The sequence below is a fragment of the Microcaecilia unicolor genome, chromosome 3 (assembly GCF_901765095.1).
Source record: "Microcaecilia unicolor chromosome 3, aMicUni1.1, whole genome shotgun sequence".
Lineage (NCBI taxonomy): Eukaryota > Metazoa > Chordata > Amphibia > Gymnophiona > Siphonopidae > Microcaecilia > Microcaecilia unicolor.
In genome coordinates, this window is record NC_044033.1 from 74,994,447 (window position 1) to 75,010,859 (window position 16,413).

Below are 16,413 nucleotides of genomic sequence, written 5' to 3' on the forward strand. Positions count from 1 at the left end.
CCTCCACCCCTACTTTATTTCTTGGATGCAACTGCTTTAAGCATTCTCATTTAAAAATCCATGCATTCGGGATTTTGATCAAACCAATAAAGTAAAAAATGTTTTGTTTGTCTAAATGGATTACCGTTCAAACTCTGTTCTCAAAAGACATATGGGAATTGTATCATAGAAAATAATTTTTTTAAAAAGACCCATTTTTAAATGATTGTTATTTATTCCCACTATTACTTAATGAATGCATGGCCCTGTGCTGTCAGACTGTTAATGCCAAAATGTGAAGACATAATACACAAACTATATGCAAGAGCATTTATTTATACCTAACTGTCAAGGCACTATCTTTTCCCAAATAAGTTTCACATCAGCAACTATAATGTTTATATGCCATAGTGAATCTTTCTATTTATCTTTTATTTTAAACTCTGAAGGGATGGCGCTTATATATGTGCTCACACAAATCACAGCAAAAATTACACTGTGGTGTTCATTTTCAAAGCACATAGACTTACAAAATCTATGTGTTTTGAAAATGAGCCTGCCAGGCTTATTTTCAAAAGAGAAGGGCGCCCATCTTTCGACACAAATCGGGAGATGGGCGTCCTTCTCCTAGGGTCGCCCAAATCGGCATAATCAAAAGCCGATTTTGGGTATCCCCAATTACTTTCCGTCGCAGGGACGACCAAAGTTCCCGGGGGCATGTCGGAAGCATAGCGAAGGCGGGACTGGGGCGTGCTTAACACACGGGCGTCCTCGGCCGATAATGGAAAAAAGAAGGACGTCCCTGACGAGCATTTGGCCGACTTTACTTGGTCCATTTTTTCTTGCGATCAAGCCTCAAAAAGGTGCCCAAACTGACCAGATGACCACTGGAGGGAATCGGGGTTGACCTCCCCTTACTCCCCTAGTGGTCACTAACCCCCTCCCACCCTAAAAAATAAACTTTAAAAATATTTTTTGCCAGCCTCTAATGTTATATCCAGCTCCCTGACAGCAGTATGCAGGTCCCTGGAGCAGTTTTAGTGGGTGCAGTGCACTTCAGGCAGGCGGACCCAGGCCCATCCCCCCTACCTGTTACACTTCTGGTGGTAAATGTGACCCCTTCAAAACCCATCAGAAACCCACTGTACCCAAATTACTTTAGGTTTAAAAGCAATGGTCATGCTCTGACAGATCCCGTGTTCCATGGCTCTTCTAAACTGCTTCTTTAGGGAGTAACAGTGTTCTCGATATAAATAAGGCTGTGAAGTGGGAAATCAAACTTTAAAAAAATAAATTATTTCACCAAATATACAGAAAAAACCACATTCAATTGTTCAATTATTCAAACTATGTTATCTCAAGAAAAGAAGGAAAAAAGCCTCAGAACCCCATCTTGAGCGTTGAAGTGATTATCTCTTTGAAAGTAAAGGTGCTCTCCCCAGATATTTTTGCTAGCCAGGTGGCAGAGGCGGGAGAATACTGCATAGTATTATAAAATTTTCTGTAAAGTTAGCTGCCTGGTCAGTAAAGTCAGCCGGGTAGTGCACCCATTCAAAAGGTCCTGGGGTGAACACTGTATTGTCTGTTTTTCAAGGGCATCATACTCGTACATTCTCTTCAGACCTACAGTATGGCTACATTCAAGTTAAGATTTTATATGCATAGGGAATATACCATTAATCCTTCAGAAGCATTCTGGGCGTGGGCTCTCAAAAACACACAATGGATCAGCTACGCTCCCTGAACATACCTGACTCACCTGACATGAAGAGAGATGCCCCCACCAACAAGTAAAATCTACTGCTTATTCCAAGTAATTTTCCTTTTCAAAAGGACAGCCTGTATCCCATTGCTACAAGTCCTGAACTGAATCATATAAGACTCAGCTATCTGTGCACAGACGGTATGAAACAAATAGCAATGTCTTAATTAAAAATCTTAAACATTTTGGAGTTTATTTACAAGAAAATGCTGCAGTCTTGGAAATAGTTTTAGTGCATTTTGTGTTGTCGCTGTTAGAACTGCTTCCACAGGGATTCCTTTAACTTTGGCAATAAATTCTGCAGAGATAGAAATGTTCTTTGGTTCATTCCTCACCTGCAACAAAACCAAACAAAGCCACTGATTGTATAACATGCTAGCCAAATAAATATTTGCCCATGTTAATATTCAAGACACACCCTCCCACAACCATACAATGCTGTCCTCCCAATTGCTACTTGGGGAGATGTGGTTTTTTAGAAGCAGAGATAGATGGAGACACAGACCTTCTGGGGTACACCACATTTCCAAAAGGTGAACTATGCCTTTATACCAATAAAGTTTAAGCAGTGTAGGTTTAAATATTGAAATAGAGTGAAGGGGATGGAGAGGAGAGGGGGACATGCTGCTCATGGATACGTGCATCTTACTTAATTTTTTATTTTTCAGAGTACAGAAGAAAATGATTTATGTTATTTTTACTAGTATTTTTACTGCTTATAGAATCTGGCTTTCTTGGGAGGGGGTCAAAGTGACTGCAGCACAGCAAGGGCAGGGCAAGCTGGAGGAAATTACTTAAGGCGGGGACAGGTGGGGATGGGTTAGCTTCCCCACGGGGACGGGTTTGATTGCAGTGGAGCCGGGATGGGTTAGATTTCTATCCCCGTGCAACTCTCTAATGTGCAGTCTCATAACAAATTTAAATTGCAATTCCCATAGGGTGGCATTCTCTGTATACTTGTATACATTTAAATCTATTTTAAATATTTTAAAAGCAGCATGAGTGGCGGTGGCAGTGACCTGGGGGGGCGTGGGGGGCCTCGTGCTGCTGTCGTGCGGTTGTCAGTGCTGCGGGTGACGTTCCCGGAACTACGTGACGTCAATTCAGGAGACGGAGCCTTACAGAGCGCACAAATGCTTCAAGGCTTCACTTTCTCGGCTTCAGAACGTTGGAGGTGCTTTTTATTATATAGGATTACTACTCTACCTATGAAAAGTTATTATACTTCCTCTGTGTACATCCATATGCACAAGCTTGCATGTTCGAAAATATAAGTGAGATTAAATAAAAATGGCACCAACAATAAAGAATGACAACGTGGATGCAGCAGCTCATAGGTTTGTTTACTTTGTTTTGAGTGTACAGCAATGACGGCTGAGCAAGGGGAAACATATCAACCTTGCTTTTTTACACTTACAGTTTCTCCCTCCTTCCTTCCTTCCCTCCCTCTTTCCCACATATGACTCTCCTCCAGCCCTGGGTGCCCTCTCGACACATACCTCAAGCCACCCTGGTAGTCTAGTTGCTTCTTCAGGGCAGGAAAAATCCCCAGCCTTTCCTGCCTGTTGCCTCTGATCCTCTTTCTGCCACACCGCTTCTTTAGAATGGCTTCCGAGACTTCCAGCAGTGCGCTGCGTAACCCTTGTAGCGCTCTAGAAATGTTAAGTAGTAGTAGTAGTAGGCCGCCGCTGGAAGTCTTGGCAGCCATTTTAAAAAAGTGGTGACAGAAGCAGGAAAGAATGGGGATCTTTCCTGCTCCAAAGAATCTACTAGACCACCAGGGTGGCTTGAGGTATGTGCTGGGAGGGCCCCCTGCGGCTCAGGGGAGAGGAGGCAAATCTCGGATTGCCATGCATTTTTGTGGGGACCCCGCAAGACCTGGGTCCATCCCAGTAGACCTGGAGGGGATCCTTGTGCATAAAACGCTGCCTAAGACCTCTTCCTTAGCTTTATCTTGTGAGGGCAAAAGCTCTCCAGTTTTTTTGCACAAAAGTTTGCTCATACATTGTTATCTGACACCCATGGGTTAGTCTTCATCTGAAGCCCACAACTGTAGAAATACCACAACCCTTTACAAAAAAAAAAAAAAAAGAAAGTCTGTGTAACTGACCTGCTTTTCAGGGCCTAATGCAGGTGAGTCGGTTTCTAAGCACAAGCAATCCAAGGGCAGCTGCTTCACCAGCTTCTGCTTCTTAAAAGAAAGGAGACAGCTGTGAAGTCCCCTCTGTACATCGACCACATGCATAAGTAAATCTTACGCCCAAGAAAGGCAATCATCCTGTTCTTCTAGTGTTATAATTATTAAGTCTGTGGATGTTTTCATGTCTATGCAGAGCTGGTTAATGCTCGCCTACCAACTTTTTGCATTGATGACTTCTATCACCTAGAAAAACGCACACAAAGCTGGAAACAGGGTGCAGTGCTGCAATGCATTCTGAAGTGCCATTTTCAAAGCAGTTACTAGTGAAGCAAATGGATCATCCTTAGGATAAAAGGGACATGAAGCCACAACGTCTGAGGTTCTTTGCCCTACATCAGTAACTGCACATTCTCCAGTGGCCTGTTCAGGAAGTTCTCAGAACTATGAATCTTAGATTATTCTGAGCTTCCTATCTCAGACAGACATGATCACAGCTGCAGCCAGTATTCTCAGCTCAGATCTTTAATGCTGCAAATTTTACATCTGGCACAGCATGAGAATGATAAATCAGAGATAATACTTCACTTTCTAAGACAAGCAGTATGGAGTCAGGCACATGAACGGGTGCTGTCATCCAAAAGCAGTGGGACAGAACTGCTTTTCCACAGCTCAGAACAGAGTGGAGGAGTGGCCTAGTGGTTAGAGCACCGGTATTGCAATCCAGAGGCGACTGGTTCAAATCCCACTACTGCTCCTTGTGACCTTGGGAAAGTCACTTAACCCTCCATTGCCTCAGGTACAAACTTAGATTGTGAGCCCTCCTGGGACAGAGAAATATCCACTGTACCTGAATGTAACTCACCTTGAGCTACTACTGAAAAAGGTGTGAGCAAAATCTAAATAATTAATAATACTGTAAAGTTCTCAGTATGCACAGTTTTTCCCACACACAGTGGCCTCCTCAGCTCCCCCATTTTGTTACTTTTGCTCTGTTGAACAGACATGTGAAAGAGCTCTCCCCCCAAAATGTCTCTATCTGATCATTTTACCCTTTTCAGTTTAGAGTCAAAGTCCTTTGATGTTATTTGCATATGCTGACTAAAAATATAAGCTCGCCTACTGTCCTCTTTTTGCCTGTTCCTTGATCACAGGGATCCCAATAATGACTTTTATAATTACATGTTCTGCATGGTCATGTCTTTAACTCAAAAGGGTAACAGGATTGAACATCATCAACATCAAAACCATCTTTGAAACTTTCCGTCTGTGGTGCTAGTATACCAGACTACCTGAGTGATGGGGCCATCTCTCACTCAGCTTGGAGAACTGCTTCAGGTGAATGCCTCCTATTTGCAAAGAGGCCCGAGAGGTGCAGATGCAGAGTGGCACTATATGGAAGCTACTCTTTCTTGCTCTACTCATTTGGGGGTTGTAGATTAACTCGAAGCTTCTTTTGCACAGAGCAGTCGGCTTCTTTTGTGCAATCTGTTCCATTCTGCCCTGCACATTCTCTGCCCAGTGCACTTACACATGAACAGAAAGCCTTTAGTCTGGACTAGAGAATGAAATGGGGAGAAAGTCTGTGTCCATCCTCACCCCGTGCCAGAAAGTTTTGACTCTGTCACTGCAAGCTCTGACCCCATCCACGCAAGCCTCACACTCGATCCAACCCTGTCCCTGCATGTTTTTCAGTTTTATATATTATGTAGGGCCTTTTGTATATAACCAAAGAAAAACATTACATATATATATTTTTAAAATTTTAATCAAAATACTGTTATGATTTTAATCCGTGGACATTCTTCCCCAGACTTCCAACACACATTCCTCCTTCCACACCTCCATTGCTTCTACAAATCTATGTTGGAAAACATTCTCAAGCCTATGCCTTTCCATTCCGTACCAATGAATATTTCCTTCTGGAGTTCTTGTGGAACAAAAGGAGATAATCACAGCCAGCTTGAAAGTTATTTTTAATGAAGCCAATGGCACTAAAGATGCCAACTGGCTCTAGATATGCCTGACAACTTAATCCGGCACTGAGTTTATCCCACTGCATAACTGGACTTATATTCCCTAAAAGAAGCAAAGAAATCAGAAGTTCAAGTCCTTGCATGCAATGAGGCAAACTCAGGACTGAATCAACTTGTCAGTAACACATCTGTATCACTTCACCAGAAATTGCTAGTGTTCAACTTTGTACATTTTTTTCACCAATCTGATTTTATATTACTGAAAGTCTTTCAAAGAAGACCCCACTTCTCTGTGCCGTGCTTAAAGCATGCGACTTCAGAAAGATTTTGAGTGCCATTTCTCCCACATCAGGCCCACCCATCAGCCAGAAGCATAAGTTAATGCTGCCCTCAACACATGCTTCCCTTGCTGAGGGTCTGGGTAAAAGACAGATACCATGGATCCTCAAAGCACTACTTTAAAAATGGATCGCTGTTTTGTTTTGAATGCCGCTGCTGCTTTCGGTATGTGGCGCGCCCCAGCAGTGATGTGCTCAGTCCTTCTCTAGTGGGTCCCGCTCCCTCAGACGTGCTGTTCTCTTTCTGTATGGGCAGGATCCTGCAGAAAGTGACTGAACAGGTCACTACTGGGAATTACCGCATAATGAAAACATCAGTGATAGTCAGAAACAGCACAGCACACCTTGATTATCTATTTGCAATTGAGCTTGGTGCTGCTGGGAGCGTGGGGCCATAGAAGGCGGACAAATTTTTCCGTCGCTGCCAAGCTGTCCGAATAGTATGATGCATGAATGAGGCAGTCTTTGAGATACAGGTGAACTCTGATTCCCTGGCGCCAAAGGAAAAATGCCACCACCACCATAACCTTGGTAAATGTTCTTGCGTGTTGCGGATATATGCAAGTACACCTCCTTGAGATTGAGGGCGGTGAGGAGGTCTCCCACTTGAACCGAGGCTATGACTGGTCTTAGTGTCTCCATGCGAAAGCGGGAATGTGAGTGAGGCCTGTTGGCTGAGTAGGGGGATCAAATTTGGCTACGTGTGTGTCTGGGAGAAAGACCTGTTGGCTGGGGGGGGGGGGGGGGGGGGGGGGGGGTCAAATCTGGCTCTGTAAATGGCCTCAATTTATACATGGGTTACACCAATTTTGGACTGCAGTGGATGCACTGTTCCTCTCCATATTCTTATGTAACTAATCTATTTCAATCAGCAACTACTACCTAGTAGCCTAGTAGTTAGTGCAATGGACTTTGATCCTGGGAACTGAGTTCGATTCCCACTGTAGCTCCTTTGACTCTGGGCAAGTCACTTAATCCTCCATTGCCCCTGGTACAAAATAAGTACCTGAATATATGTAAACCACTTTGAATGTAGTTGCAAACACCTTAGAAAGGCAGTATATCAAGTCCCATTTCCCTTCCCTACTTACATTTTCCCCACAGTCCTGGTCTCCCTCCAAACATACCAGCTTCTTGGAGGAAGGAATCTACTTTATTCTCCAGGTCAATATCATACAACCTTCCCCACTAAAACAGACACGCCAACCTTCTACTCTTCATGTTAAACACCCCCCCCCCCCAAAACCCCAAAGAAGAATGGAAAGATTACACAGAGGGTTTTCTGTCTTTCAGTACATTTTGCAAACCTCGGTGGTGTCAGCAGAAAATCTCAGGAAAGCCCTCCCCATTCTTTTCTTCTGTGTGGTGAATGGCAATGCACCCGTTCTTATCTGAACGGACATGGTTACAAGTATCCCATTTGTTCCTCATCACATAGAGTATCCCAAGCGTGAACTTCTAGTATTCCTCTACCTAAACAACTAGTGTCTCTCTATACAGTCTTACCTCTCATGAGGAAGATAATCGTTCTTATTCAGTTCTATCAGTTTCTCCTCAGCTTTTCATTCTTCCCTTATAAGACACATCCTGAAGCGCTAATAAACCCACAGCTCTCTACAGAACCAGGAACTCAGCCTATCATAGCACAGATTTGGGCCATTCATTCAGGGCCCATCATGCCAGCCATGCTGACCCTACAATACTGGGCTTCAGCGCTGTGGCTATTTCATATCGTTTCCTTACTGCTTTATCAATACAGTGTACTTCCTAGTATCTGGAATTCCACTGAAATTCACACTCCTAATCAGTGGCGTACCAAGGGGGGGCGGTGGGGGCGGTCCGCTCCGGGTGCACGCCGCTGGGGGGGGGGGGGGGGTGCCGCACGCCTGTCGGCTCTTCATTTTCATGCTCCCTTTGTCCCGGAACAGGTTACTTCCTGTTCCGGGGCAGAGGGAGCATGAAAACGAAGAGCCGGCAGGCACGCGGCACCCCCCCCCCCACCAGCGGCGTGCACCCGGGGGGGGGAGGGGGGTTCTTTCGCCGGGGGGGGGGGGGGGCGTTGCGCTGTTCTGTGGGGGCGCTGCACCCAGGGGGGGGGCGGGGCGCATTGGCGATCCACCCCGGGTGTCAGCCCCCTAGGAACGCCACTGCTCCTAATCTTTCTTTGGTGTTCCTCCGCCTCAGCTCTGTCTCATTACAGGGCAAATCATGTGCACAAATTAGCAGCGCCTGCATACTTTGTATCTTAGTGGAGCCACTTGCTCTGTTTGCAGATGCTTTCTTGCGACAATGGTGAATTCTCGACTAACATCGTTTTCCAGTGTATGTTGTCAAAAAGCTATTCCTGTTTGCAGATGTGGACTAGCCCTCACCCTGGATTTTATGTATACGCTTTCTGTTAACCAGCAAATCTCTCCTCAGCTCCACAATCAGGTCTCATCAAATCAGACCTAATGCACTCACAGTAGCTCTCTTACTGTGTAACTCATTAGATTCCATGATATTTACTTGGTCCTCTTTTTGCACTTTACTGCACTGGATTGTTTGAGCCAAGTCTCAGCAAAGGAAAGTATCTTGATTAAACAATGATAGCTCATCTCTCCTTATCAGCTAACAACTCTTGCCATTCATTGTGGGGGCTGCTCCACACACTAAGACAATATTACATGAGCAGTTGTAAGCTTGGGAATCACCTACTTGAGTGCCTGACTCAGTTCTGCTTCCTGATTGAAAAAGCAATGTTTATTTACAAGTAACCAGTGTTTGCATAGGCAGCAGGACTGATAAGGAGCACAATGAATTTATCAAAGCCAATGTTTTGGGAAAAATTGATCTTACAGGGACATCTACCCATCTGAACAGAAATATGCTGAACAGAATCCATAACATTCAAAGAGGAGAGAGATGCCTAATAGCATTAAAATCTATACTACTCAACACCCCAAAACAACAAAAGAGAGTAATCAGTATAGTATAATCATACCCTGCCCCAACTGAAAGTATCATGTCAGCGGTAAGCAACTATAAAATACAAAACTTACCCCCCCCCCCCCCCCCCCAATATTCAGCAGGTGATGGGCAGCGCTTTCACTGCCTGCCGCTGGTGTTCAACCTGGATATTCAGTGTCAGGCCATTTCCAGCGACCAGCATTGAATATCCAGTTCTTGCAACAACGGCTAGCAGATGATCGGTTAAATCAATATTCAGACTTAACCGGTCATGGTTTAATGGGGAAAGACAGCACTGCTATTTATGAGGTTTTATTAGCCCAGTAAGCCTGGCCGGTTAAGTTCCAATAATCGGGATTTAACTGGTCACACCACTGGAACACTCCCAACATTGCTGGCTTTATTTTCTGTGGTGATAAACCACTTATGTCACTGAAAATGGCCGATTAGCCCTAAGACACATGTTAACCGGTGGCGGCCATTCCCGGCTGCTTAATGCTAGATTAGTGTAGAACAAAATGGCCCACAGAAGGCCCACAAAGGGGTATGTCCCTTTGACAATGCAATTCAGAAATGGTGTACAGGAAGTCGCAGCTAATGATGTCATCTGAGGGATCAGCTATCGCTGCACAACTGAAAATGCTTCTACTTTGAGGGGTCCAGAACAATGACATAATAGAGTGGAAGCTGATGCTCAGGTAGAATTATGCAGAGTCAAGCTAAATGCACTAATATCTCCTCAGAAATAGCGTGATTTTCAAATCCCAGAAAGTTGTGGCACAATTTGTTCTACCTCCCCGACATTTGCCTAAATTAAGCTCTGGAAGCAAACTTTATGTTACAGGAAACAAGATCTACCCTCTCCAGGGATAGTGGGGTTTATTTTTCTGTTGCTATGCAGGATGGGGAAAGGGTATTTTTCAGTGTGTGTAGTACATGGGGAACATTTGTTATTGGGGAATTGGGAGTAAAGTATTGTTGTGTGGTTTATATTTTTGTATGCTTTGGTAAAACTCAAAAATGTTTTAAAAGTAAGCTCTGGAAGCATCTGAAGAGCTGAGGAGACTACAGCATGCAGGAAGGGATGCAAGTGCTTAGAACTTTACACTAGATTCTGACTCTGGGAGAGCAGTTCTGCCACAGCACCACTGGCTAATGTCACCCACTTGTGTGATTTATCAATGCTGCTGTCTAAAGAAACACCTATTACAGGTAGGCAACATTGCTTTCTACTACGATGATTTCCACTGTGTCTAAATTTCTGATGTACAAGGGGCCTGTATTATGCAGATTGCTGTCCTTTGCATTATTTTGCAAAAATAAATAAATTGAAGCACTTTACCTGTTCACTCCTTATGATAGAAGGAGGAATAGAAAAGTAATATCCAGCTTTCACACCCTCCATAGCAACGGATGGTTTGCCATCAAATGCATGAAGCAGTACCTTCTCTGCACCTAGGGTAAGAGAAATAATGATTCACTTTTGTGCTTCTGAAAACCTGTTAAACTCATAAACAGATCATAAATACCTTCAGTATACCATGTTGATATAAATGCAGAAATGCTATACCTCAAGGTATGATTTTAAAACATGACACACAGCAAAAACAGCACATTTGTAGTTATAAATCCTTACACTGAACTATGACCAAACAGGACAGAGAAAACAAGTTTCCATTTTAAGTAGCAAGCTCTTAGATCAGGAAAATCCCCCCCTTCCTCCACCAATGAAGGCACAAGCAGACAAGAAAAGTCTCCCATGTCCATCTGTAGCTTATACAGATTGTGAATATGCAAACAAAATTAACTGTACCTTGCTCTTTTAGAAGGTTAATGGTTGGTCTTCCAGCTGACCGTGAATGGACATTTCTTGTGTATGTGGGGTAAAAAGAAAAAAAAAATAGCAATTACTCAGTATAAACAGAGCAGTAAAATGGAGTCTACATAAGTGGAAAAGGGAAGAGCAACTCAGCAATGTATGTGGCCCATGAATGCCAAAATGCAGAGGCTGTAGTTTTGGTGTTCAGCAAACTATTGGCAGCTCATTGTGGGGTTTTGAAAAGCTATAGAAACATAGAAACACTAGTAAAAGAGGCCCGTTTCTGTGTGAAATGAAACGGGCGCTAGCAAGGGCTCCCTCCCCCTCACCCCCCCCCCACATGGGTGCTGTGATTGGCTGAGAGAGACCTGGAGAGGCATAATCAAAAGGGATGTCCAAATAGTTTTGATTTGGACGTCCTCGCATGTCCCGATCCCCAAGTCTCTCCGGAGGTGGTCATTTCGGGCACGTAAGAAAAAACACGTCCAAAAAGGATGCCCATCACAAAATCTGAAGAAAAATAACATCCAAGTGTTCGTCAGGGACGTCCTTTTTTTTTGAGTGAAGGATGTCCAAGTGTTAGCACAGGATGTCCCTGACGAGCACTTGGACGTTTTTTTTCTTCCGATTTTTGCGAAGGACATCCTCCTCTGCATGGGTCCCGCTCACAGCAGCCCCAACGAGAGGTGCAGACCTCCCGTTAGGTTTTCCAAGGTGCATGGGGTCGGAAACGATAGTGCATCGCATCGCATTCACATTATAATAGTAATTAGCTCATTTGCATTCCATTTTCGTTAGCTGCTACCGTGACAGGAAAATGGCTCGGAGAACCCTTTTGTGCATGTGCCGGTTTACTACTTGTGCACTAAACTGGCTAGAACCAGTTTAAAAACCAGGTTGCTGGCTCGTTAAGTTTAGTGCATCTGGCCCTGAATCCCATTTACAGCTCCTCAGGGGTTCCCTACGTAAATCCTAAAACTATGGCCTACACTGAGTATCCTGCTAGGTATCCATCTGGTGCCCTGCCTACAGCCCTAAAATGTATTCTACCAGCAGCCCTGGCTATGCGCTTCTGGACCCCATACATGATCTTTCCTACCAATATCATTAGTTTGTGCCTTAATGTTGTCCATGCATATAAAGATAAATGAACTCATCTGTCTCTTAATTAACCAAGATATAGTAACCCACAAGGGTAGATCCAGTCTCTTCGCCAATTTAATCTGTTTGATTAGGACTTGTCTCTGTTCCTCTCTCTGGTCACCGGTGCAGGCAATTCTTGGGGTGAAATCTAACCCAACCTGGGGCATAAATACAGAAAGTGGAAGGTCACAATCCTGATGCTATACTGAATTACATTTAGGACATCAAGTAGAAAGCTGACAATTCAATTTTATACCACGGGCTCATTTTCAATGCACTTAGACTTACAAAATACACCTCTTAGTCACCTAATACAGATACGCTCAATGATGTCTCCTGGCAGGATCATGGTTTTGTGAAGTGAACTAGGCCCTTCGCTCCTAGGATGCCACAATTTTGGGACCAACCACAAATCTCTCACTTATCAAATTGGCTAGACTGGGTGTGTGGTGGAGACAAGGAGCTCAAGGGTCAGGAAAAGGTCACAAAGTGACAAGAAAAAGAAGTTGGATTATAGCAGCACCTGCTAAGAGGCAAGGGGACTGGAACAGTAGCTGCTTGAATTCTCATGTAAGTTGTAGATTGCAAAATGGGCAGTGGATTGACTGAGCTGGTGGGAGACAGTTTCTACACTACAGCAGAAAGTGCTTTATAGTGAACATTTCCATAGAACTTCTTTCCTTACTAAGTGGAAGGCACCTTAAGCTTGCTACCCGTTAACCCTCTCGCCCATCCCATCTTTTGGTTTACTTACATAGATTATTTTATGGGGCAAAGTTTCAGTTCTTCAAACTGTGTACAACTGGATAGAACGATCCTTGTATTCAGCTAAACTACATCTCCTAATCCAAGTTTGAGATTTTGAATCTTTTTCCTGATTCTCCCCAATTTGTATTGTCTGTCCCATCTAAACTGTAAGCTCCACAGAGAAGGGACCATCTGCTACGTGTATCTGTACAGCACTCTGTACACCTTGTAGCACTATACAGTTAATGTTTAATATTATTAATAGTAGGAGATACAATATCTAGGGAATTCTGTATAGGTCGCCCAAAGCTGGTCATGCAATTTTGTGTGCAGATCCAAGACCTGCATCCAAAGTAATTGGCCTAATTGATAACAAACCAAAAAAACAAAAAGGCACACAACTGCTTACAAAACAGTAGATAAAAAACAACAAAGCAGTGGAATCAAATGCATTTATTTGGAATAATACCCGACGTGGCCACGTTTCGCCCTCAGGCTGCGTCAGGGGTACAAACTATAAAAACAAAACACAAATGTAAAAACATATATAACCATTTAACAATGTCATAAGCATGATTCAACTAATACAAAATTTTAATCTACAATTTTTATTAAAATCATACATCATGTAAAATTTTTAATTTTTTTGTAAAATTTTACATGATATATGATTTTAATGATAATTATAAATATTTGTTTTATAGATGATATCATGTAGGTCCATACATGTTTTTTAGAACTTTTGAAGGATTGTTTTATATATATTGAATCTTTTTTAAGTAATTGTGTCTTAAATAATTGCTTTTTATTAGTTGAATCATGCTTATGACATTGTTAAATGGTTATATATGTTTTTACATTTGTGTTTTGTTTTTATAGTTTGTACCCCTGACGCAGCCTGAGGGCGAAACATGGCTACGACGGGTATTATTCCTAATTGATAACAATCAATAACCGACACTGTTGGAGCTTTAATAGAAGATAAACCTAGAATCCATCGTAAAATTGAGCAAATGGAAAACCATAATAGACGATTAAATTTGAGACTCCTGAACTTTCCAAGGTTGTCTTTAACAAATTCAAATGACCTATTTAAAATGTACCTATAAGAAATATTACAGATCCCATCTTCTAATATACCTCCTTGTAATAAGGTTTATTATATTCTTCAAAAAAGGGATCGGGATATAACGTTACCAACAAATGGTCAAAGAGAATTGCAGGAACCTCAAAATTTGACTGCTTTCCTAGAAGATTCTAATGTTGAGATAATTTGCCGTGGAACTTTGATTGCTCAATTTGTTTTTGAACAAGACCTGAATCATGTGCTGAAATTATACTTTAAAAATTCTTCAAAGTTGTTTCATGGTCAGAAAATATGGATTTATCCAGATGTTGCTAAGTCAACGCAAGAACGGAGGAAGAAATTCCTAAATTTGTGAAATGAAACAAGAGCCATTGGGGTACATTTATGTTCGCATACCCCTGTAAATGTAGAATAATCTATTTAGGGAATAAGTATGTTTTTCTAGAACCGTCTCAGTTGCAGGTTTTCTTGGACCAGAAAAAGCTAAACAGCCGTGCAAGGGAATCAACAACTGTCAGCGAAGAGAATATTAGTTGGTTATCAGGCTATGTCGATTTATTAATATGGTGGTGAAATTTCTCCTTATTTGCTTAACGCCTCCCCCTTCCTTGCTTATTAGGGGTCTAAGGAAGAGTGTATAATTTAATTCCGGATTGATTGTAAAGTCTGGTAATTGTACTTATAATTTCTTGTAACTTGATTCTCTCTGTATTTCCTAACAAGTGTATTCGACTTGTGTAATTAAAATTTCAATAAATAAATTTAAACATAACTGACACTATCAAGCACTTAATTAGCCATCATTAGGAGTTACGTGCGGATCTGCCCTACATCCCCATTCTATAACATGAGTGCCTAAATTTCATAGTGTTAACTCCAAAGCTGTGAGGCCATGGGAGGGGCATGAGACGGTCAGGGGTGTTTCCACAATTTAGTCACTTTCATTTCAGTATTTACATACTGCTTAGACCTAAGCGGTTTACAGTTTCATTTTACAGGTACTGGGTCTGTCCCTAGTGGGATCACAATCTAAGTAGTACATTGTACTACTGTTGTAACTGGGGCATCAGAGAGTTAAGTGATTTGCCCAGGGTCACACAGAGCTGCAGAGGGAATTGAACCTGGTTCCCCAGGACCTCAACCCACTGCTGACCATCTGGCAGCAGCGGGAATTGAACCCAGTTCCCCAGGTTCGCAACCCACTGCGTTAACCATTAGGTCATTATAAGTACATAAGTAATGCCACACTGGGCAAAGACCAAGGGTCCATCGAGCCCAGCATCCTGTCCACGACAGCAGCCAATCCAGGCCAAGGGCACCTGGCGAGCTTCCCAAACGTACAAACATTCTATACATGTTATTCCTGGAATTGTGGATTTTTCCCAAGTCCATTTAGTAGCGGTTTATGGACTTGTTATTTAGGAAACCGTCTAACCCCTTTTAAAACTCTGCTAAGCTAACCGCCTTCACCACGTTCTCCAGCAACGAATTCCAGAGTTTAATTATGCGTTGGGTGAAGAAAAGGTTTCTCCGATTTGTTTTAAATTTACTACACTGTAGTTTCATCGCATGCCCCCTAGTCCTAGTATTTTTGGAAAGCGTGGACAGACGCTTCACATCCACCTGTTCCACTCCACTCATTATTTTATATACCTCTATCATGTCTCCCCTCAGCCGTCTCTTCTCCAAGCTGAAAAGCCCTAGCCTCTTTAGTCTTTCTTCACAGGGAAGTCGTCCCATCCCAGCTATCATTTTAGTTGCCCTTCGCTGCACCTTTTCCAATTCTACTATATTTATCTGCATTTGCATACCTAATTGCCATGAGCTGGGCACCAGATTTTACACCAGCCTTTGGCTGACATAAATGCTTATGTCCAAAGATAGGTGCAAAATGCATTATTATTTGTTACATTTGTATCCCACATTTTCCCACCTTTTTGCAGGCTCAATGTGGCTTACGTAATTACCGTTAACAGCAGGCAGGAAAGATCCCCAGTTTTGCCTGCCTGCTGCCGGTGCTGACCCTCCCCCGCTGCCGGATCGCTCTTCAAAATGGCTGCCGAGAAGTCTCGGCGGCCATTTTGAAGAGTGTTCCGGCAGCAGGGGAGGGTCAGCGCCGGCAGCGGGCAGGCATGACTTGGGATCTTTCCTGCCTTCCCCCGAAGCATTCACTGAACAACCTGGGTGGCTGGAGGGGGGTAGGGGAGAGAGGCGACCTCGGGAATGGGGGGAGCAGTGGCTGCGGCGACCTCGGGAGGGGGAGGATGGAGGGGGGAATGGTGACGACCCTGGGGGGGTGGAGGGGGGGTAGCAATGGCGACCTTGGGGATGGGGCGTGGTGGCGAGGGTAGGGCCTCATGCTGCTGTCATGCGGTTGGTCAGTGCTGCATGTGACGTCAGCTTGGACTTCGGAGCCTAGCAGACCAACTCTGAAGAAAGCCACAGACACAGGCAGCCAGACACATAGAACGTTGGA

The 16,413-nt window shown here is 43.4% G+C and overlaps 1 protein-coding gene across 7 annotated transcripts in view; it reads right to left on the reverse strand.

Annotated features, from left to right (window-relative positions):
• Positions 1-1,056: 1,056 nt before the first annotated feature.
• Positions 1,057-16,413, reverse strand: part of LOC115465528 (putative deoxyribonuclease TATDN3) — a 37,688-nt gene continuing 22,331 nt past the window's right edge. For 3 of the 7 annotated variants that reach the window (XM_030196057.1, XM_030196054.1, XM_030196060.1), the window contains 5 exons: positions 12,118-12,261; positions 10,955-11,015; positions 10,484-10,596; positions 3,852-3,932; positions 1,057-2,076 (listed from right to left, as the gene is read on the reverse strand). In XM_030196057.1, coding sequence (XP_030051917.1) covers positions 1,918-2,076; positions 3,852-3,932; positions 10,484-10,596; positions 10,955-11,015; positions 12,118-12,261 — 558 coding nt within the window. In that variant the 3' untranslated portion in view covers positions 1,057-1,917. The remainder of the gene's footprint in view (positions 2,077-3,851; positions 3,933-10,483; positions 10,597-10,954; positions 11,016-12,117; positions 12,262-16,413) is intronic. The other 4 variants (XM_030196059.1, XM_030196058.1, XM_030196056.1 and 1 more) reach the window with 4 other exon arrangements.